Below are 23356 nucleotides of genomic sequence, written 5' to 3' on the forward strand. Positions count from 1 at the left end.
CATCTGTGGCTAGAAAAATCCTACGGTGATGGCAAGTTGGACTGAATGAGTTAAACCATGAACCTGGAATGAATGAAATGTAACATGGTATGGGAAATGGTGTCCGTGCACAACGGGGGCTCCCCACTTTTGGTAATTGGAAGGCAGAAAGTTAATCTGCAGTGTACCTTTCAGACATTCTGCAGGGATGACAACAGTCTTGTGTAAGGGGGACACATGATGTGGTGGAAATTGGATATTCGGTGTAGGAAGAATAGCCTTGTCATTTAATTTAGAGGAAAGACTTCCATCATAACTGAATCCTGGCTTTAACTCAACTTTGGTAAAAAAAAAATCTGGCTTCTGAAATCAGTAAATTAGAAGGCAGTTACAATGCAAAGGCTGATCTGCTTTGTACGGACTCTTCAAGGGACTTCATTAAGTTGGTTTGAGGAGCTCTCATTCACTGTTGGTGGGAACATCAGCTAGTGCAATTCCTTTGGAGGGCAATTTGGCAACAGCTTTCAGAATCTGAAATGTGTATATGCTTTGATCTCGCATTTCTATTTCTAGGGATTTATTTTATATGTATATGTCTTCCATTCAGTAGACTTGGCTATATGGGGAAAGATGCTCATGTGGTGTTCTAATAATTGGATAAATCAACAGAAATGGAAATATTGTAAATGGCCATTGACAGGGGACTGATGGGAAGGATCTATCATGGAAGAGGCAAGCAGTAGAATACGATGTAGCTAGTAAAGGATAAGGAAAGTGCTGATATGGAAACGTCTCCACTATATGCTAATAAATAAAAGCCAGATATAGAGAACGGTGTATAGAAGAAAAGCGTGTATGTTAGAAAATAGATGACAGTGGTTAACTCTAAGGAATAAGTGGAATCTGGGGTAAAAGGGAGACTCATTTTTATTGCTTTCCCTTATGTCGTGTTTGCTTTTTACTTCTGTATGCATGTAATGCTTTTTTATAATTAAATGGAATAGTTAAAATTAACTTGCAGTTACAATTTTTACTGTGCTAAAAGTTTGTATTTGCAACTAAAAGAGAAGGTAGTTATTCTTTTAAAGGTCTATTTCACAGGAACTATCTTTTGTAATACCTGCTATATATAAAACCACATTAATAAACAATTTGTCTATGAACTGGATCAATAAATACACAAGCCTTCTGTTTCAGAAGCTGTGGCCCAGGAACCTACCTACCCACAGTCCTGGTGGCAGCTTACCCAAAATGTAAGATGAAGTTTTCAAAAGATTTAATCTCAAAAGTAGACTCTAAACCAGTGCCTGCCATCACATTTAATACAAGGAACTAGGAAAGAATCTTGGACATGGGACTCAAAGGGCTATCAAGGTGTCCATTATCTGAACACTCTTCTGACAGAGGCTACCTTGGCTTCTCCAGAGGAGGGGGACTCACTGGCTTTTGAGGCAGGCCATTGCATCTTTGGCCATGTCTGTAGGAAAGGTCTTCCTGTGCTGGGTTGAACCCACTCGCTCTCTGAATTGAGGAAGGCTCCTTCTTCAACCTTCCTCACCCCCAGCTGGACTTAAGGGGTTCCCCAGCGCTCCCCTATCCTGGAAAGAAGGACCCTACTTTATCAGTGCAAACTGCCTGGAGGGCCCCTACCAAGTAAGAACTTCTAACACATTGTTAGGTTGTTCCCATTCCATCCTGTATCCTTTTCCTTTCAGCAGAGCCTCTGGGTCATCCAACACCATCCAGACCTTCATCTCCATGTGGCTCTGAAAATGCCTGACCTGACTCAATCTCACACCTCTGCCACCAGTAAATCTGTCTCTACGTCCTTAACCTCTGCTTTGAATATTCTCTTTGCCTTTCTGTTTCCTGAGGGCCCTTTTTCTCTCATGGCCCTTGAAAGGGGCAGGTGCTTGTCTCTCCAAATGGCCCACATTCCATCCCCCCTTTCTCACTACTTCCAAACCATTTCTTGTGCCTTTGAAGCATAAGCCACCTCTACCACCTCTATGGCAACTGACTTCCTCATCAACCTTCTGTCATTCCAGAACCCGCTACTCTTTTACATAGCTCCTGTTACCAGCATCGGTAACGGGTAAGCCCCGCAACACTTGGCTCCTCACCACCCTAACCTGCTCATTTCCAGCTACCCTCTCCCCTAGCTCACCTTATTCACCCACTCCTGTGGTCAGATCTAGACTTCATCATTAGCATACCACTTCCAAACTCCTGACTTGAAGCATCTCACTTTGTGTCCATCACTCTCTTTGTACGACAGCAATTCTTTGATTTTACTGGTCAATTCATTGATGGTATCACCTTTTCATTGCCTTCTTGTGGAACAGTTCATTTGGCTTCTGGGATGCCCTTCTCTCCTGGTTCTCCGTCCACCCTAGTTTTCCTTGCTGGGTCTCCCCTTCTTCCCAGACTCTAACCTTTGGAGTCCACAGGGTCAACCTTGACCTCCTCTTCCCTACTGATTAGGTCAGTATTCTTCTCCAGTTCTGTAGCTTTAAATAACACCTATATTGCATGACTCCTAAATTTGTACCCATAGCCCTGGCCTTTCTCCCAAGATACACACTCCATTTCCACTGCTTCCTCCACATCTCCATTTGGATATCTCACAGGTATCTCAAATTTAACATGAATTCTCAACATCCCTCACTCAGCTTGCTCTGTTCTCCATATTCCCTATCAACATATAATTATACAAAAGTGATATTTCTCTTTTGAGGAGAGATTGCATGTTGCCTATCCAGTATCTATTTCCTTTTCATTTCCTAGTGACATAATACGTAAAGCTGGGGGACAGCAAATCACCCAGTTTAATAAACTACATCTCCGAGCTTCCTTGAAATGAGGTGTAGACATGTAACTGGTTTTGGGCAGTTTTACTGGAAGGGTCTAAAGGGAAGCCTCCTCAAAAAGAAGACAAAATAGCTGGGGAAAATCATGTTGGCTCTTCCTCCTTCCTGGAATATAGACATGATGACTGGAGCTCTACCAGCAGCCATCTTGGACCACAAGGTGCCCTTGAGGTTGAAAGTCATATACTAGGATTATGAAGAAGATGGGATTGGTCTTGGATTAGTGAAGGGCTTCCATATCTGCCACATACTGCCTACCTTTGGACCTCTTTTACTTGAGACAAAAATTAACTTCCATCTGACCAAAGCCACGGTTAATTCGGATTTTCTACTATATACAGCTGAACCTATCCTGCCTAATATATCAGTGTATGTAACACAGTCTTATCCATTCGGGCAAAGATTAAATTATAATGTGAAGGCCACAGGTAATACCAAAGACCTGTTTTGGGACTACGTTTTCAGAGTATACATCTTTGGTAATGGAAAATACTGTTAAATGGTATTCCAAAATTCAATTTCTCCTTGAAAAAGAACTGGACTATTTCACTGCAGTTAAGAACATCAAATGACTGGCTAGACTATGTGACCTTAAAGGCTTTTACTTCTTTAAGATAATGGGGGTTTTCAAAACTCAGCCACATGCTTAATTTAGGACCCCATCATTCAGGTTAAGACATTAGCTTTTCAGTTTGGTAAAGAAAGGGGTTATTGGTTGCCAGGAAGTAGTATCTTTAATCTCATTAAGGAAAAGATAATTGTAATTTTTGCCCTTGACATTACAACAACTTTTTATATCTTTTTTTCTTACACAAATGAACAAAGATTTTTAAATGATAAAGAAATTATTTTTCCTGGAAATGGCTAGTGTTAAGGGGCAATGAGTTTAGGACAGTACACTGCAGGCAGCTTCCCCATACATTGCTTCTTTGCAAGATATTAGTCAGGATTTCTGTCTATCTACCTATCTACACGTCTCCATGAACGTTTATCTCCAAAGAGTAAAAGTTAGTTCCATCTAATATAATGGATAGCAAGGTCTCTTCTCCTTTTAATTCATGTGTTCAACCACACAAGGATGTTTTCTTTTGAGCTAGCTTTCTACATTTTCACCTAATTTTAGTAAGAAAGCAAAGTTCAACTTTTTGAGAGTTTTCCAGAATGAGAATGGTGTGTAACTTGGATATCTGCAGGTGAGAAATACACTATGGGTTATTAGCTCCAGGTAAAAATTGGAGATCGCTCTTTCAAGAATATGCAGTATTACTGCACAAGGAGATAAAAGGATGGCTGCCCATGTAGAGCGGTCTGAGGTCACCAAAAGGCCACTTCTAGAGTAATTTGTTCGCATCCCTGGAAGCATCTTATTATAGAAGGAAATTCAGTGCTTTGGAAGAGTAAGCCTTACTAACTATCAAGTCTCGCAAAATGTGTCATACAGAGCAGGTGCTCAGTTATTATTAAGTGAACACAGGATCAGGTGGCCAGTAGGTGTTGTCATCTTGGGATGCAGGAATGAGGCAATGCAGACATCACTTCTCTGAGAAGCCTGTCCTCATTTCTCAAGACTGAATATGATGCCTTCCACTGGACTCTCCCTGCACCTTGGGTCTGTCCATCATACTATTCATCTCTTTGCCTGTGTCTCCCACTAGAGTGTGAATTCTTTAGAAGGACTGTCTTCAATCAGCCCTGGATCTGGTCCAATGCCTGGTACTTACTGAGTGTTGTTGAGTGGATGTATTAGAGAATGAACGAATGAATGAATGAATGAGTGAATGGATGAATGAAATTCTGATTAGCTTGGGGTGAGGAGGAGGCTGGGTGTGGCCTAGGGAGGTCTTCCAGTTTAGTTTCTAAGGCACCTGAAGATGAGGGAGGGAGAGAGAGGGCTCTGAGGGCAAGGTCACTTTTTGTCAAAATGTCATGATTTTGTCCAATGTCTGAGAGTGAGTATATTGTCTTATTAAAATAACCTTTTTATGGTGAAGTGTCCAAGTAGCGGTTCAGGTTTTATTCAGCAGCGCATTGTTGTTCACTCTATGATGCCCTCATTCTAAGTCTGTAGTTTAAACCTTTCCCATGATTGGTCTCCATCAAGCATTTCTTTCCACTCCCTATTCTGACGCCAATTTGAACAGTCCATTTCCTCACACCCACCTTGTACATCAAACTGCAGCAGTACCAAGAGGGCAGAGCTTGGGTGTGCCACGGTCCTGACTTTGGGTCCCAATTCACCACTTAGTACCCCTGAGTCCCAGAGCAAAATACTTTACTTCTCTGAGTCTTAGTTTCCTCATCTAATAAAACACTTTGAACTTTGGCTTTCTCATCTTCGAAAAAATCCACCTTGTGTGGACATTATAAGGATTAAATGACACCCACTGCACTTGGCAGGTGGCCAGTAAAGGTTGGTGTGTCCCTATCCTTTGATTCCATCCTTAGCCTGGTAGGTCAGAACTTACCACCCTTCCTTCCCCAGTTTATCCCATATTTACTGATCCTTGGAACCCAGTTCATTTTCTCCACAAAATCTTCCCCCTGGTTGAAAGCAATTCTTCCTCCTTCTGGAGTCTGCCATTTTCTTCCGAATACCTATGGTACTTACCACTTTCTTCCTGGTGGCTCAGTGGTTACTGTGTTTCATTTTTCTCCCTGTCTATAAATTCTGCGGGGGGCAAATTGCTCACCTTTTAATCTCGTATTTCCCCAAAGCACCTAGCAACATAATTTGCATATAGCAGGGCCTTAAAATAATGAGCTGAATATGTTCAAGACAATTCTCTATATTTAGGAAACCATCAGTCAATTCCCCTTAAGATATGGGGTAGCATATATAACCCATCTTTCCACTGCTCCACTTGAGGGGGGAAAAACGGGCCCTCATTTAAAGTAGCTGACCTCACATAACATCCAGAGGATTTCCTGGAAATAGTTACAAATGAGGACTAGTCTTATGGGCAATTACAATAAAGCCCTGCTCAAGAGCTAGTCACATTTCTAAAAGTGTGAAAAGAAATGCTTCAAATGGAGAGGGGTATTTCCTGAAGGTTAGGTAGCCTACAGCGATTGCCCCAAACATCTACATCTTTATGACACTTGCTTCTGTCGTACAAATGGAAGCAGCACCAATCACAGTTACTATTTTCAGGGGGAGGGGGAGGCTCTCGAGTGTTTGAAGGAGTCACATGTAGCTGTTGCCTGGTCTGAGGTTACTGGGCTGGCTTTGAATCTTTCAGACAGAATCCCAGAATTAGCTTTAAGCCAGGCCTCGCTTGTCCTGGAGGTGAAGGGTGTGGCTTGATGTGGCTAGAGGAAGACCTGTTCCAAAGTATTCCAAAGTATTTCTGTGAGTACTTGAGAGGGATGGCTATGTGTCTGGAATACTTCTTAATCTTTCAGAGGCTCCTATTCCCAGTGAAGGATAGAACCTTGATCAGCATTTCTAAAACAGTCCCGCAAGAGGTTCCGTGGAAGAAAGAGGCCTCTCATCAAAGAAGTCTGGGCAAGAAACTTCATCCCTCTTTATGCTTTACTCGATGCTGCAATGCACAGGAGCACACGGAAGCCTCTGACAGGTCACGTGGCAAAGCTAACTCAGGAGCTCTTCCACTTTATTAAACTAGGAAATCAATCTTACCTTCTTTATTTCTGGGGTGTGGCAAAATTCCTACTGACATCATATGAAATGAGTTTATCACAGAACACACTTTAAAAATGCTGCCTGAGCCACTATTAGCTGTTACAGTAGTAGGGGTGAAAGTTCAGCTAAGAACTGGACACAAAGGGATACGCAAGAAGGGATGGGAAAGTGAAGTCGTAAGAAATGTTAAAGGGGACCCATGAGGGCCCCCAAACACAATTTCACAGCCCTGCTAAGGGCCGGCATGATTTTGACTTTATTTTCCTGCCTAGAAAGCCCGCGTGTTACTAGGTGGGTGGATCAGATTGGAAGTACTGTTTTTTGCATCTTGGTGTGGCCTTGAGTTGTCTGGTTTAGGGAGGCTGAGAATGGACACCAGCTCTTGCTCTAATGGATGTGGAAAGAGGAAGGAAAGGAACAGAGTGGGTGAGAAATGGGGCAACTGAGGCAAGAGCAGGGCAGATGCTGCCCCAAGAATGGGAAGTGAAGGGTGGACGGCAGAGGACAGGAAAGAGGAAAGAGGAAAGAGAGAGAGTGGACGGTCGTGACAGGGCAGGGAGAAGCTAACAGACTCCCCCCCCCCCCCCCCCACCTTGCTGCTGGAGCCATGAAACTGAGGCTGGGGGCTGGGGAGATGCCCGGAGGCGAGTCTCAAAGCTTTGGCTTCTCAAGCCAATTGCCAATAAAAACCCAAGTGATCTGAAGACATGGAATAAAAATAATAGCTGGCACAGGAGCCTTCCTTTAAGGTCTGGATTGCTCTTTGTATCCTCTTGGTGGTAGGACACTTATTCTCATAGGTAGCTTTCTGTCCCTGGCGCTCTCATTTCCCCAGGTTGTTGGGAGGATCCTGGGTCATAACAGCGCCCGGCATGAGACCCTAATAGGGGCCTTCTGCTTTAGAAAACGCCACAGTGGTTAACTGAAAGTGCAGGAATAGCCTGGGTGTTGTACAGAAGCCAGAGTTGTGTGCGGGGGCGGGGAGGCGGAGAAGGAGCTTCCTCTTACCAGGGGCTGTCAGATGTTCCGCTTCTTTGATGCAAAGCAGCTAGGAGATCTTGGGCAAGCTAAGGCAACTTAGAAATACTAGAAGCTGCAAACAAGATATGCAACACATTGGGGAGTTTCGCTCATGTCCAAAGCCAAAATTAGCTGATTCCTCTTCTGGACTACCTTTTGACTGCTTGTCAGTATCAACATAAAAATCATGTAAAAACCCAAACGTTTCATACCTTATAAATATTATTTATTACCCAAAAGATGGAGGCATGTGTGGGGTGAAATGGGGGAAACAGGGTAACTCCCTTCACAAGAGTAAACCTTTCAAAGTGTTCTTCCATGGTGAACTTATTTCAGAGAAGGGACTCTCATTGGGTCAAGATTGTGCTCCAGGAATGGTGCCTGGAGTTCATTAGTAAATTCATTTAAAAATAAATCTCTGCCAGCCTTCATTTACTCAGGGGAAATGGTTACAAGGCTATGCTCAGTCTCACAAAGCATGAACCCCAGTGAATTCAATTCCACCGGCTGGAACTGTGGCCTCGGCCTTTCCGAGCAACACTCTTGGATGAGTGAGTGAGCAGGGACTGTGGGGACTGAGGACATGAGCTCACAGCTGTCTGTGCCAGAAACCGGTCTCTAGCTGGTTTTGGGTTGAGGAGTTGAGATCACTCTTTCCTTTGCACAAATCAGAACATCCACTCCCTCTGAAATTCAGGGCATATTAAGAGTGCTGATTGGATGCGTTTCTATGTGTTGTGAGCACGTGGGGGAAATAATGCTGACACAGTGGGTGTGTGCTTGGGCTTACGTCGCTGACACCATTTCTCTGTGTGTGTGGTACGCAACTGACATGGTTTGGAGCATCTGAATGGAATAACATGATTGCCCATGGTATTGCACATCTCCAATCCCAAATAAACACGATGGCAAAAACTAGACAAAAATGTGGAAAGAATAATAAATCACACGATGTCACTGAAGTCATGCAAAGAGGGAAAATAAAAGATTAAAAAAAAAAATGGGCAAGCACCAGACACCATAAATGAAAAAAACAAAAAAAAGCCAATGCATACAATTCTAAAATCATTCTTACCTTCTTCAGTCATTGTGTCATAATATTTTAGTTTTCCATATGATCCAAGTTCTACAACATCACAGTAAAAGACACAAAGATAAGGAACGAGCTGTAATGCAAGAACTTTGTTTTTACACATTCTTAATTAATCAGATTCAGAGTTATACTGTCAAATTCCGCAATCGTTAACTATATAGAGATGTGCAAACATGGGCCATGTGGCAGACAGCTTTCACGGCCCATTTTCAGAAATCACTTAAAATATATTATTCTACTGGGGGTAGGATGTGCCCTGCATTACAGAATAGGACACAGTTATTTTAACATCCCATGAAACAGAGTAGTTGGCAAGTTCACACCGGGTCTAGCCTAGCCCTATAGTCTGTATAGAGGTGACGCTCTAAGGGAAAGGGCCAAACGAGGACAATGTCCAGGCCCAGTGGGGCTTGAGGACTGGGAGTCCTTGCCATGGGACAGCAGGCCCAGAAATTCATTTCCTAGCTCCTCTCCAACAGAACCACTTCCTAGAGATTAAGGAGGCTACCTGGGAAAACCCAAAATGCAAAACCAGGTTCTGAACTCCGTGTTCACTTTTATCTCATAGATTAGATAGAAAACACTGAATACCATGAGTGCAGCCTGCTGACAAGAGCTGAAAAAGGTGCGGAGTGCTCTGGAAGAGGGAAGCCACCTGGCTCAGGCAGGTGACAGAGCAGCCCCATCTCCCAGCTTGAGGCATCGCCTGTGGCTCCTTAGACTGCAGTGGGGAGGGGCTATCAACAGCCCCTCCTGTGCGCAGATCACCAAAGGACTCACTGTCACCGACACCACTGGCAGAAAGCAATGCTGTGCTGAATCATCTGGGGATGCTGAATCAGCCTGGGTTGGGGAAGAGAGGAGGCCGGGACGCGCCATTTCTGTTTCCTTAGTTCCATTCTAAAATAGAAACTTTAATTCTTGTTCATCTGAAAATTCCAGAGTGTTTTAAGCAACATTGTGAGTAGGTTAAAAATATTTTTCCCGGTCATAACAACACTCTCCCAATAAACCTCAAGAAATTAATTAGATTCAAGAGATATTTCTGTGATTCTGCAGAAAGCCTCCATGGCTCATTAACTTAGGACGCCAATGAAACCCCACACATGAATCAACTAGTAATTGATGGGTTTTGTGTGCAAGATGAAGGATCCAGCTTAAAAGACAATAAGACATATCCTTCCATTTTACGTTTATATTATACATTATAGAATATATATAGTATGCATATATCTATATCTGTATCTTTACCTATATCTATATACATATTCTTTTTCCATGCGCCTAAAATTTTACTAAAGCTATTTTAACACACCGATACAAAATTATGCCTTGGGGAGAAAAATCACCTCATCCTTATGCTTCTGCAAAAACCTGCCTACTCTGGATTTTGTAGCTACATGACAAAAGGTGCAAGCACTTCAATAAGAAATTGAATTTTGTGTAAATAACAAGAAAGTCTTTTTAATGACTTCTGGGGATTGATTCTGCAGAATATAATTTTTGGGGGGGTATTTTAAGAACAGTAGTCTACTATATATATGACATCGCACAAGCTTGGAATTCCGAAATGATCTAAATACCTTCATAAATATTAAACACACGTTCATGGTAGCTTTACACATAATACACGCACAAGCGCGTGTGTAAAATCTTAGAGTAAGTTGATGAATTATATCAGCCAACTAATTTTTTTGTAGCCTCTCCTCCTCTCCTGAGGTAAAGCAGTAGCATAAGCAGCTGGCATTCTCTGTTCTTTGCTCAGGAAACAGAACGTGGGCGGCTCTGTGTTTGCAAAGTTGGGTGTAGACCATATTCTACACAGGAAAGATACACCATTGCAATTTTATGGATCTGTCTTTTTAGATGCAAACCCTCCATATACGGATACACGTTTTCATGTATCACTTCCAAACTGTCAAACATCTGCTTGTGGCAGATGTGATTATTTTTTACCCCACCTCTTGTGGAATCAGGTATAAACAAATACAAACATAGCCTGTAATTATTTCATTTTTATATCGTGGAAATTGGAACTGTTCATGTCTGACAATGCTCACACGTTGTTGCTGCTGTGGCAATGTCTAGATGGTTTCTTAGCTGCTTCCTTGGATGAATGGGACAGAGGGATAAGAACTGAAAGGAACATACCAAAAATGAGGCTAAGGGTGGTGGAAGATAAGGAACAACAGTAGTGAAAAACCAAAATACAACAGGTGACACAGCAACTCGAAGCACAGTGAGGAAGCAGGGCAAGGTCAGAGTACCTGCCCAAGTGAAGGGAATTATGTTTGTTGCTTACTAAAGCAAAGGCAGAAAAGAATGAGAAGGAAGCCAGTGTGCTAGAACAGTCTCGAATGCACACAGCAACAGGATGGTGAGATGGTGGGCTCAGTACTCTAATGCTTTCAAGTGGTTAGGACAGCATCCTGGGGTAGGTGGGGGTGCATCTCCAAGAGCTGGTGGCTCTCATTTAGGGGGGCACGAAGAGGGGTGTCACACGCGACTAGGATGAACACAACATGTACACGTAAGCCAGAGCACATCGTGCACCGGATTGGTGTCCTACAGACAATGAATGCCTCATGGAGAGTGGTCTTAGCCACTGTGGCCTGAGAGGGCCTGAGAGGCATGAATGAAAATTCACCGGCAAGGGGAAATGGCCTCCAGTCAGCACACTTCCCACAGAAATTAACCAAGGTTCCTTTACACCATTGGATCAGGATTCTAACGGGGCCTCATCCAAGCTGAGTTTCTCTGGGATAGGAGGCAGTGAAGGAGTTCAAGAGAGGGCTGTTTAATCCCATCTAGCAACATCCATTCTGTCAACGGAGCAAGAGGTAGCCAGGATCGGAAGAGGGATGAATCACCAGTGAATATCATCCTGGGTACCACCTGGTGTCTCTTCACTGTAACATATCTCTAAGAAGCCCACACAGCCTAAGAAAAAATTCCAGAACCCAGCGGTTGGTGCTGGAGCTGAGCCTATAAGCCGATTGTGAATGCTGCCTGTCATGGCGACCCCCCTCCCCCCCTTGCTTTCATGCCATTCGGATCGTTGTGGCCACAGGCATCTTGCTCCAAGATCTGTAGGAGGGATGAAGTATTTCCACTTCCTTCCAGGTCCTGCCGGCAACGTAACAACCTGCTTTAAGGTACCTCCTGATTCCTGTCCATACTTCATGATTGGTAAGTCAAGGGAAGGGTCTTATCTTCAGCCTCAAAGAATCTATGAATAAGAATTCGTGTTTTGGGTTCCTAATCTCCTTTCCTAAGAAGGGCATGGACACATATTTCTCCTTCCAACACTGACTTTCTCAGCTCCACTTTTGAGGGTTTTGGCATTCTCAATCCTTTTTTCAGCAAACCTCCCCAGATAGGTGGAGGAGAAAAATGACTTCTCACCTTTCAGGCCTCAAAATTCTGATCTATAAGACAGAAATTCAATAGAAGCATCTATGCTGAGTTCCTTTGATTGGAATGAAAAACAGAGGTAGAGAAATCAGTGAGAACAAGTATTTGTCACTTAAGTGTTAGCTGGCAGGAAAAAAATGATTAATTTGTTTATTGTTTTTTAATCAAAGAGCTTTATTTTTGGTACTGGCTTGGACTGCATGTGGAGACCTAAAAATCAAGGCTTTCTCAATACAAATGGGTGGTAGTCTCTCAGTAAAGTTGCCTAATACCTATCAAGAAGGTGTGTGCAGATACTGGATTATATCACAACAATGGAAGGATTATTTTCAGTAGCAAATGGAAGTTAAAGACATGGGCTTTGCAACCAGGGTGTAGGCTTGAATCCATGGTCTGCCACTTATTAGCTGTGTGACTTTGAGCAAACTGCTTGTCCTCCCCAAGCCTTGGTGTCCTCAGCTATATAGGGGCATAATTGTATCTATCCCATAATGCTGGGATAAAGAGTAGTAGATAGGACAACAACTCCCAATAAGCCACCAGGGATGGGCAGCTTTATTGCTGCAAGAACCCCAAGAAGCGTGAGGAACCCATGGGACACGGAGCAGAGCATTTAGAGAATCTGGTATTTTACACAGGTTTGTTAAATTCAACACTACTTAAAGAGGTTTTACACAGAGATCTGCTGCTCAACAACAAAATATATTTTGCCACGTCGGGGCCAGCATACAAAAGAAATTTCTTCATCAGTCCTGCTCTTCGACTCTTGAATCTATGCAGAATGCCAAAATTTGGACTGTAACCATTGCAATAGCATGTGACCATTCATCTGACCACGAGTGTACCAGCTTGGGACCTTGGCAACTTCTTTTCTGATATTTGCACACAAGCCTGTCTGTCCAACTAGGCTGTCCATATGTCGAAGGCAGAGACCCTCTTTCTCTTAGATCCCTTCCAACGGAACCTAGAACAGTGCTTTTCTCTTATCACATGCTCTCCTCACATTTCTTAAATAAAGTATGTAAACGCCCAGCTCCCAAATGACACTGAGGTTTAGGATGCTTTGTTTTGTTGAACTTCCCTAGAAGCTAAAGTCAGGAAGGCAGGCGCGAATGCCTGAAGCTTCTTGACTGCCGATACCATGATAGCATCATCAAGGTTAAGAGTGCTTCTGAGTGAGATAGACAAGATAGCTAATTCAGAGCAGTGGCTCTACTCCTTATGAGCTGGGTGATCCTCCCTGGGCCTCGATCTCCTCTTCAGTAAAATGGGGACAAGAACAATAAGTGCCTATGCTCAGAGGGGTTTTTGGAGAATCAGATGAGAACAAGCATAGAAAGCACTTTGCATTGGGGTGACACAGGCATCCTTAGCAATTAGTGCCCCTTTTCATTGTCTGCCAAAGCTCCCACATGAACATCAACTCAGCCTAGCAGGATGTTGCTGAATCCCCTTCAACCTGATTATCTCCGTGGACGAGCACCAATGTCAATGTCTATACTTGCCATACAAGTCAACAACACCCCCCCCCCCAGACTTCTTCCCTTAAACCCGAGGGAAACTGTCAGAAGAAAAACTTTCAGCTTAGTGAAAGGCTTCCCTGGCTAACTTCCAGAACCATATTTTGCAGTTTTAGCCCAAAGTGTTTTTTTTTTTTTTAATTTGTGAATTTATTTTCATTATTGAGATTTTGTGAACGGGTGGCTATGCCAGTCGAGCCTTTGTAATTTCCCATCCCACTCCCCAACATAAATGTAGCATTTATATTTGTAGAGCTATTTAATTCTTAAGTTTCTTGTGGCATATCTGGGTTTACCTTTTTCTTGTCTCCTCATGTGAAAAACTTGCATCACTATAAACCTGAGTTCTGAGTTAAAAGGTGTTTTCTCATGCAGCCCGATTTAAAGCTTTTTGTTTGATTTCACCTCAAAAAAAGGCTGCTTGAGCCACTAGAATTAATTGCTTCCCATTACAAGGCTTTCTTTGGTCATTATTCTTTTATATCAAATCCATGCCGATGCAAGTAGTTTTTTTTTTTTAACTTAAAAATAACCTTTAAAGACTGAGGTTAAATGAGGAAACAACCATGAATCCTCACTTCTTACTCAAGTCAGAAGGAAAGGAATATTTTAACCTTCAAATTCTCACAAGAAGCTTTCAAAGTACTGACTCATCACAGAAGCTCTGCTCACCATTCCGTGGAGGGGAATGATGCTCATGTGTTAAGCTTCCCTAAGAGGCTCCTAATGTGTACACGCTTGCCCAGGGACAGCTGTACTTCACATGTGGCAACATACATATGTCACACACAAGGTGTCAACAGAGATGATCCTGCTCTATGGAGTTCTTTTCACGTCTGACTCTTTCCCGATCTATGCTAGTGAGTACTTCTTTTTCTTCTATGAGATGAAAACCTCTCACTTAGGCTTTTGGACGCCAGGCAACAACGGAGCAAATGAAAATAAAGGGCCAAGTGGTGGGTGATCTTCCATCAGCTGCTGAGTTTCAACAGGATTTAGGAACACTCCTCTCAGAAATTCATCACCTGAGTCTCACGCCCTTGGGATCGAGCCCCTTCGTGAAACACTCTTCCTTTTAAGCTTCCTGCAAACCTAGACACGTTGGTTTGTTACGGCTCTTAGTTTTGTTTCCCACACTCGCCACATGTATTTCTGTTTGTGTCCTTCTGCTGACGTCATTCTGAGCCCCAGCTCCCAGGAAATACTGATGTTACATCGGGAGTCAGAATGGTCCCCAGCATCTGGCCTGGTGTCTGGAGCACAGAAGACATTCTGACAAACCATGAATGAACCACAGGGGCCAGGTATGTAGGTGAGCAAAGTGGGCTGGGGACAATGACAGGGAATGGTGTGATGATGGACAACTGGACAGTGCATGCGTAAAAATGGGCAGTGGCCACGCACCTCCAGTTCCATGAAGAAATGCAGGCATAGCGTTGATCTGCTGGCTATTCCAGGGAAGCCAGATACCTGGATTTTAATGTGAAAACTCCTGAGTTTTAAATGTTGGCGACAAATTCCAAATTAAAAAAACACCACCTGGGTCATATTGGGCTCATCGATTTGCAATCTTTGGTTTAAAATTGGGCTGCTCTGTCTTTTAAATATTAGTTGGATGGATGAATGAATGAACAAATGAGACCAACTAGGCTCTTTGAACTGGGAGGGGTCGTTGCTTACATAACCCTTCTCCAGAGGGTCAAGGACTTGGGCTCACTTCCTTGTCTGTCTCAAAGCTTACATTTGTGACGTAGGTACTACAATCTGCTCATCCGTGGCTTGGGAACAAATTGAACCTCATCACCTCAGGCTCCTCTGGGACCACCAAAGGTGGATCTCATGTCAGGTCCACGAAGCAGCTATGATCTGTGACTGTCCTTCTATATGCATGTTCTTGCCCAGCCGGCTCTGCCACACAAACAGTGGTTTTGTTTTGTTTTGTTTCAAATACTATTTTGGGAAGGAATGGAAGTTGCCCATTAGGTGTAACTGTTCCCAATTATCTTGCAGGGAACTATCTGGGTTAGAAAAATACAGTGGAAGGTTCTGAGACGTAAGTTAGGACCACAGATGGAGGTGCCGTATAATTACATGGGAATTATCATCCTCGAACAGTGAGCAATAATGTGTGGTCATCACTGTGGATCATCCAGATGGTTCATAATGAAATGCCCAAGTGAGTCCCCAGATACTCTGACTTCTTATAAATTTGTCACCTAATTTGCAGCCTTGCTCATCTGTGGTGTTGCTTAGCAATATCAATGGTTACTGATTTCTGTCCTGTGAGAAGCTGACTTGGGCCATATTTCACTGTAATTTACATGCTCTGGATGATCAAACAAGAAAAATGGGACCTGGATGTGCTGATCTGTTGCTTTCCTTTTGAGGTCGGTTGGGGGAGGAGGAGAGCACAGGATAGAGCAAGCAGGTTTCTGGAAAGTAATTTTAAAGAAAAGCAGTAAGCGACCTAGGCAGGAGAATCAACCCCAACGGTGTGGTTAAAAAAAAATTTCCCGAGCTTTTATGGGTATCCTTTTAATCACGTAATTAAAAACCTCAATGACAACCTTAACATAATTTTAAACACTGATACTTTGTCAGAATGTTTTTTTTCCCCAAAGGGATGGAGAAAAGCAAGTGATGATATAGCATAACAGCTATATCATTTATAGTTTGGAGCCCTACAGACTTAACAACCAGGTCTGCTATGTACTAGCCCTGACACCTTGGGCATGTTACCTAACCTCTCTGATAACTCAGTTCCTTCACTTACATAAAATGGGACCAAGAACAATTGTCTTGTAGGGCTGGGGTGAGGATTACAGGTACTTAACACATCACTGGCACATAATATTCATTAAACATATGGTAGGTATTATTATGGCTTTAAAATATCAGGGGCGCCTGGGCGGCTCAGTCAGTTAGGCAGCCGACTCTTGATCTCAGTTCAGGACTTGATCTCAGGGTTGTGAGTTCAAGCTCTGCATTGGGCTCCATGTTGGGTGTGGAGCCTACTTAAAAAAAAAAATAAAGTATCTGTTGGTTTTTCCTTCAAAGAGATATCATTCTTCTGATCTTTGCAAAATCAGAGAGAACCTGATATCAAGACACCTTCTCATCATCACGCAGAACATGGAGGTCTTGTAGCATAGTATAAGTTTTGGAGTCAATAGATGTGGGTTCTAATCCAGACTTTAATTCTTTTTTTTTTTTTTTTTTTTTGAGAAAGAGAGAAAGAGTGTGAATGGGGGAGAGGGGCAGAGGGGGGGAGAGAGAGAATGCCAAGCAGGCTCCATGCTCAGCATGGAGACCAGCATGAGGCTTCATCTCATGACCCTGGGATCATGACCTGAGCTGAAATTAAGAGTCAGGTGCTCAACTGACTGAGCCACCCAGGTGCCCCCAGACTTTAATTCTTATTAGATACATGACTTTGTAGTAAGATAGTCAGTCTTTCAGAGCCTTAGTTTCCCCATCAGAGTACTAATTCTAGAACTCCCTATTGTGTAGTTGTAAGATACTTTACTTGATGTCTGGAACATTGGAAGTGCTCCATAAATGGGAGCCATCATTCTTTAACTGTGCCAAAGCCCAGTGAGTGATGAGTATCCAGGCTAACATAAGTCACAAGAAATGACCATCTACCATTAGAAACTTGTTCTAACATCCTTTCACAAGCTCATATTGGAGAAGAAACAGATAAATGGAGAAGAACGACAAAAATAATGACCCATTATATCATGCCGAAGGAAGTCGATAAATGTTATATTCTTTTTTTCCTTTTTTTTTTTTTTTTTTTTTTAAAGAGAAGGCACACATGTGTGAATTGGGGAGGGGCTGCGGAAGAAGGAGAGAGAGAATCTTAAGTAGGCTCCGCACCCAGCATGGAGCCCAACGAGGGGCTCGATCTCATGACCATGAGATCATGACCTGAGCTGAAATCAAGAGTTGGAAGCTTAACAGACTGAGCCACCCAGGCGCCCCTGTCATATTCTTTTGTATAATCTGACATCAAGTACATGGACACTGTTAGTATTATTTAGAGAACGTACAGCTCAGGGAAAGAGATAATATTAAGATCTTTAAGTTTTGATTTTCAAAAGGAAGGCTCAAAAGGGACTTCAGCTGTTTAGGAAAGTGGTATTGTTGAGTGGTTAAGAGAGTGAATTCTGAGGGCCAACAAATCTGAATTTGAATATGGCTCCATCAATTACTTCTCTTGTGTCCTTAGGCAAATTATTTAATTACCCTAACTTTCAGTGTCCTTATCTATAAAATGTTATAATAGAAGTTCCTATCTCACAGCGTTGATGTGAACATTAAATGAGTTAATTTAATAAAATGCTTAGCACAGTGTCTGGAACATAGTAAATGTGCGATAAACGGTGGTTATTATAATCACCCCTGTGAGCATCTATCCAGAGTTTTGGCTAAATCTTTGATACTTTCTCTGGTGTCTTCTTTTTCAGCTGGAGTTTCCAAAGACAAAATTATATTGTCACAGGTAATGAAAAACTATAGTTGGAATAGCAAAGAACACAGAATATCAGGTACCATCCATATAAAATTTGGAATTTATCTCTTATTTCAGAAAATCTGCCTGAGCCCTACTAATGGCAAGTTTCTAAAACATGTTTTCAATAAATTTTTGTGTGTGTGGGTAAAGGGTTAGGAAGCTAACAGTTTCACTAATGACATATTCTAACATCTTGGGCACATTTACGCATCTCTGGAAACTGAAAGGCTATGTTTACAAAACCAAGCAAAATGTACTTTTTGACTGAGTCTTATCAAATTTGGGGTGCAGGACACTGACACATATCTCAGTCTTTAAAGTGGCCAAACACTCCATTCCGTTTTCCTGCTCCTGCATTCTTTTTTTTTTTAAAAAAAGGACTTATAAGGTGGTGTATATAGATAGGCCCACCATTTTCTTTCATAGACATAGGAGCTTGGTTCTATTACATATGACCAAGATCCACAGGGTGGGGCCCTAGATGTTACTGAAGCTTCCACATCATAAGCCACACTCACAACCCAACCGGTCAGGAAGCCCTATCAGTTCCACCCCTAAATATCCTCAATTCTGTCTTTTCTACTCCATTCCCATTGCCCCCACCTTAGTCCGAGGCTCTTGCCATACTCTTATTTGAACTTTCAATTCCTAATCTTTCTCACCTCCGACTGTCTACTCTCACCTATGTTTCACACTTTCCAGGGGAATGTTCCAAACACAAAACCAAAAAACAACAGCTCCAAATCCTACCCTTTTTGTGTTGGACTTTTATTAGGTTTCCTAGTTTATTTAATCCTTTAGAACCCAGTTCTGAGGCTCCCTCCTGCAGGCAGCATCCCTGAACGCCCCCTGTCCCTAGTGGGAGTCACGCCCTCCTGTGTGTGTGTTCCAAGTACGTACTTTTGTTGTGTGCTCATCAAATGTACCTTAACCTATTTGCTTTCTGCCCTATAGGGCAAAGAATCATCTTACTCATTTTGTTAATTTTAGCACCCAGCAGAGTTCCTGGCACTCTGTAGGTGTTCAAATGCTACTGAACTGAATTAGATCTCTATTCAATAGTGCACTGTTAATCTTCTTCAGCCTAGTTACCTTCAGTACTGACACCTATGGTTCCTTCCATTTTAGCGTTCTAACCCTGCAGTTTCAACTATTCTGTTTTCAGTAACTCTGCAGGGAGGAAAATGTATGTGGCCTTAACTCTTGGAATCCTTTTCATTGCCTCTATAAAGTAAGAGGATTTACATCACGCAAGAGTGCCATCAGTAGAGTCTTTAGCATACAGAAGACAAAATGGCGGGGATACCTTGGAAATGGAGATGGAAAAAAACACTGGTGCAGAGAATGGATACTGCATGCTGGCTAGAGAACAACTTGGATGTTCTCCTGGATCCCATCTTGCAGCCTGGCTGGATTCAGTGGTTTTTGCCAGACAGAGAGAATCAGTGCTAAATTATATCCAGCCATTGGGTCAGCACAGCTGAGTTTCTACCCTGTGATGTACCAAGCATCAAACAATATCAGAAAAGTATATAAGGAAAGCATCCTAGGGGAAGAAAGGAAAAACAATAAAATGAAAACACAAAATAAAAGAGAAAACTCCAGCCATCTAAGGGGAGAAAAGGGCAAGAGGTAAGGGAGAAGCCTGAGAAGTTAAGAGAATTTGAGAAAAGAATGAAAAAGAGGGAAAAAAGACTGTGAGACAGACAGGAAATTAATGCCACCAATGTGGAAGTAAATTAAAAGTAAAAACTATTCTTTTTTAAAAATTAAAAACATTTTATTTTAGAGAGAGAGAGAGTGAGCATGAGTGGGGAAGAGGGGCAGAAGGAGAGAATCTTAGGTGCCACGTTCAGTGCGGAGCCCAATGCGGGGCTCAAGGTGGGGCTTGATCCCATGACCCTGGGATCATGACCTGAGTTGAAATCAAGAGTTGGTTGCTCAGCCAACTGAGCCACCCAGGTGCCCCCAAAGTAAAAACTATTCTCATAATTAACTATCCTATGCTTTAGTATTGTCCATGATGTCATTTTACTGATTACTTGGATCCTTACCACAATAGAAACAATCACCCCAAATTATGAAGAATTTAAATCATCAAATTTAAAGTGGGAAGAATATTCATGCAATCCTCTAAATTCCATTTAAGTGTAAATCCATTTACCATTACTCTTACTTAAATGCCATATTGTGTAAAGTGGGACTATACAAGTGAGTTTAAAGTCCAGATGTAAATATAGGGCAGAAGATTAAGATATGTTTCACAAATAGTTCATCCTCCTCCTTAGATTAAATAGCAAATGACTGCCAGTGAAACACAGATCTGATGATGTCAGAGGAGGCAAGGACCTTCTTATCCCATGTCTATAAACGGTGGCCTAATGATGTTTCTGTAGGATTAAAAAATTAGTACAGTTATTGCTTTTCCAGATTTGTATCGATACTTTAGAAAGAGGAATTTTATTTTTAGTCTGCTGACTGTCTGAAAGCCATGGACCCCAGGATGGAATCAGGACTTTTTGGAAGGAAATGAGTTAAGTACCATGTCACACGACTTCCTTCTTGTTGTACAAAGGACAGGAGAACTTGGTAAACACAGAGACTATGACTATACAGCTTCAGGATGACTTTGGCTCCACTAAAGGCCAGACTACCAAAAAGACCAGTTCCCATGTTATGTTCTAGATAGGTATCATGGGATCTAAACAATTGGCATGTGGTAAATAGGCATCTTTTGAAGGGAAGATATAGAAAAAATAATTCAGTAAGTTACTACTGAATTACCGAAAAATACCTGAAAATATGATGATTGCAAGAAAAAAAAAAGAAGAGCTGAAAGCAATTTGACAAATACCTGCACAGAACTGACGATGTGCCAGGCAATACTCTGTGTGCTCCATGAATAGCACTGTAGTGAGTATACTTTCTAGCCCTAAGAGATGTGATTATCTTCCCTGCTGTACAAAAGAGGAAGCCAAGTTAGAGAGAAGTTAAATAATGTGCCGAAGGTCATGCAGCAAGTTAGTGGCAGAGCCGGGATTTGAGCCAAGGTGGCTGGCTTCGCAATGGGTCTAACAACTGTGCTCCTCTTCCCGTGGGTCTGATGGGAAGTAGCCACCATGAACGCCCCCAGCAGGGGAGAGAGCCCATCGAAATTGGCATATTGTATGATACTACCTTCAAGCATCAAGAGTCGCCTCCTCATTATCTCTCACTAGCGTACACTTCTGAGGTCTAGAAAAGAGTAAGTTTTTCTAGCAAGGAAACTCTGCATGGCATATTGTGTCATACATGGAAAGGAAGGTGATTAACTGGATGAAGTGTTTTTCAGAAATGGCAGAGGAGAATTTCCATCACAAATAATCTTATGGAATGAAACAGACTCACTATGACTTTTAACTCCTGGCAATGATGGTTGTTTTGGCCTAAAGGTCATAGCATTGAAGGAAAGCTACACTTGCTATTGGTTACTTGGGATTATGTGCTGCTGCCCTGGGAAGTCAAGGAGAGAAATCACCACCCCAGAAGGAGCCACGTAGGTTACCGCAACTACATTTCTGAGGCTCAGATTCAGCAACCTCATTTAAACTGGTTTTCAGGAAGTTGTCTGGGACAAACACTGGCTAATGTTCCCCTAGAGACTTATCAATAGTGGGGGCTTGTAAAAAAAAAAAAAGTGTTTCCCAGTGGAGTAACCACCCACATCAGCTTGCAAGAGGAGTGTGTTTGTAAATGAATGAATGAATGAGTGAATGAATGAATATATGAATCCACACACAAAGAAGAAATCAACCTGATGTAGACCCAGAAGCTTTACGTAAACAACAATCTTGCTTGACTCTTGATGTGTGTGAATGTGTGTATGTGAGTGTGTGTGCGTGTGCATCATATAGTCTCATTCAAGCCCCTCGACAACCCAAAGAGGACAGTTTGGTGTGGGTGAGGAAATTCTCTTTAATGAGTGAGGTGAGGACGACAGATTTGGGGGATCTGATATCATGGGATCAGAGGAAAACAGATCCTGACAGCAGCTTTAGGATTTGTGTTTACAACATGATCAATATCCAGAGGTGAGCGCCCCCACAGCACACAACCCAGACTCAAGAGTCAAAGTGGGAAGGGTCTTGGCTATGATCACAGCAAACTCTCTCCAAACCGAATGTAAATCATCCAGCTTGCTCTCCATTAAGCGAGGCCCTGCTGGTTATTAAACAAGCAGCAGTGTCTTTAGTGTTTCGTTGGCAAGAAAACACGTTTGAATGCTCTCTTATCACAGATGATATTTATATATCGGTACACATTTTGAATGGGCAGTCGGTAAAATCAAAGTACATTTTTCAGTGGTTGCTCCCATCCTTTGGTCGCCACATCATCATGTCTGTGACAGCTGCTCACTATCTCTGGAGCTCTGAGTCCTTCCTCTGAAAGGAGTTCTAACTGCATCTTTTGAGCATGTGATAAGTTAAAGAGAACAAAGATAAAGCTGTAAGATTATGGATGCTTCCATGTCTTTTTCCTTCTTCGTGCTACGTTTAAACTCAAGTGCTATCAAAATCAGGTTTTTGGCCACATTCCTTTGTTGCCTTTACTTCAAAGCAAGCCTTCTTGAAAGAGAGAGCATTAGAGAGAGAGACAGAAAGGGAGAAAACGCCTGTCCATACTCAAAATCCTTGATTTCAATAAGACCACTCACATGCCCTTCATGCCCCAAATGAAACTCATTTATGATGTGTACAGCCCAAAGAGAGATTCAGTTTCAATCATCTTTGCCATTCAAATCCAAGAGTAATGCTTTACTATTCCGCAAATACAGGAGCTATTTGACTTGTCCCTGTGTTTGCTCTGTGAGAGGCATTAATAGTCTGTCTTCCTCTACCCAGGCATTTAAACTACTACCATCTTAAAAACACGGCTGGGAGATTGGATTTTCTTCTTCTCCAGTGAAGATTTTTCACTCCGGTTGTCTACTCACTTACCAGCTGAGGCTGCATGCAAACATTTTTCTTGGCTAACGTAAAGTGATCTATGGCTTGGGATGAAGAGAAAGGTTACGATACTGCCTTTCAGGGATAACTTCCCCACATTTTGAATGAAATAGGCATGAAGATGACTTTCTTCTGGGATCAAATGACAACTTATGAAAACTCATATTGAAGCTCTTTTTAAAAATAGAAGTTAGGGAAATAACAAGTTCTGCTGTTTGGTGAGAAAAAAAGAAAACCCAGCAAGCAAGTGAACGTTTTTAATCTTAGTGTCAGCTTCAAGTTAGCACTAAATGTATATGTTAAAGAATTGGAATGA

General features: G+C 42.3%; 1 protein-coding gene across 8 annotated transcripts in view; it reads right to left on the reverse strand.

The window, feature by feature from the left end:
- SLC24A2 (solute carrier family 24 member 2) overlaps positions 1-23356 on the reverse strand; it is a 242301-nt gene that overhangs the window by 55955 nt on the left and 162990 nt on the right. For 5 of the 8 annotated variants that reach the window (XM_042964393.1, XM_042964390.1, XM_042964391.1 and 2 more), the window contains exons 5-6: positions 15894-15971; positions 8588-8638 (exon numbers count right to left, since the gene is read on the reverse strand). The exons of 1 other annotated variant lie outside the window; for it this stretch is intronic. In XM_042964393.1, coding sequence (XP_042820327.1) covers positions 8588-8638; positions 15894-15971 — 129 coding nt within the window. The remainder of the gene's footprint in view (positions 1-8587; positions 8639-15893; positions 15972-23356) is intronic. 2 more of the 8 variants (XM_042964396.1, XM_042964397.1) reach the window with 2 other exon arrangements.

This window comes from Panthera tigris, chromosome D4 (genome assembly GCF_018350195.1).
Source record: "Panthera tigris isolate Pti1 chromosome D4, P.tigris_Pti1_mat1.1, whole genome shotgun sequence".
In the NCBI taxonomy this organism is placed as follows: domain Eukaryota; kingdom Metazoa; phylum Chordata; class Mammalia; order Carnivora; family Felidae; genus Panthera; species Panthera tigris.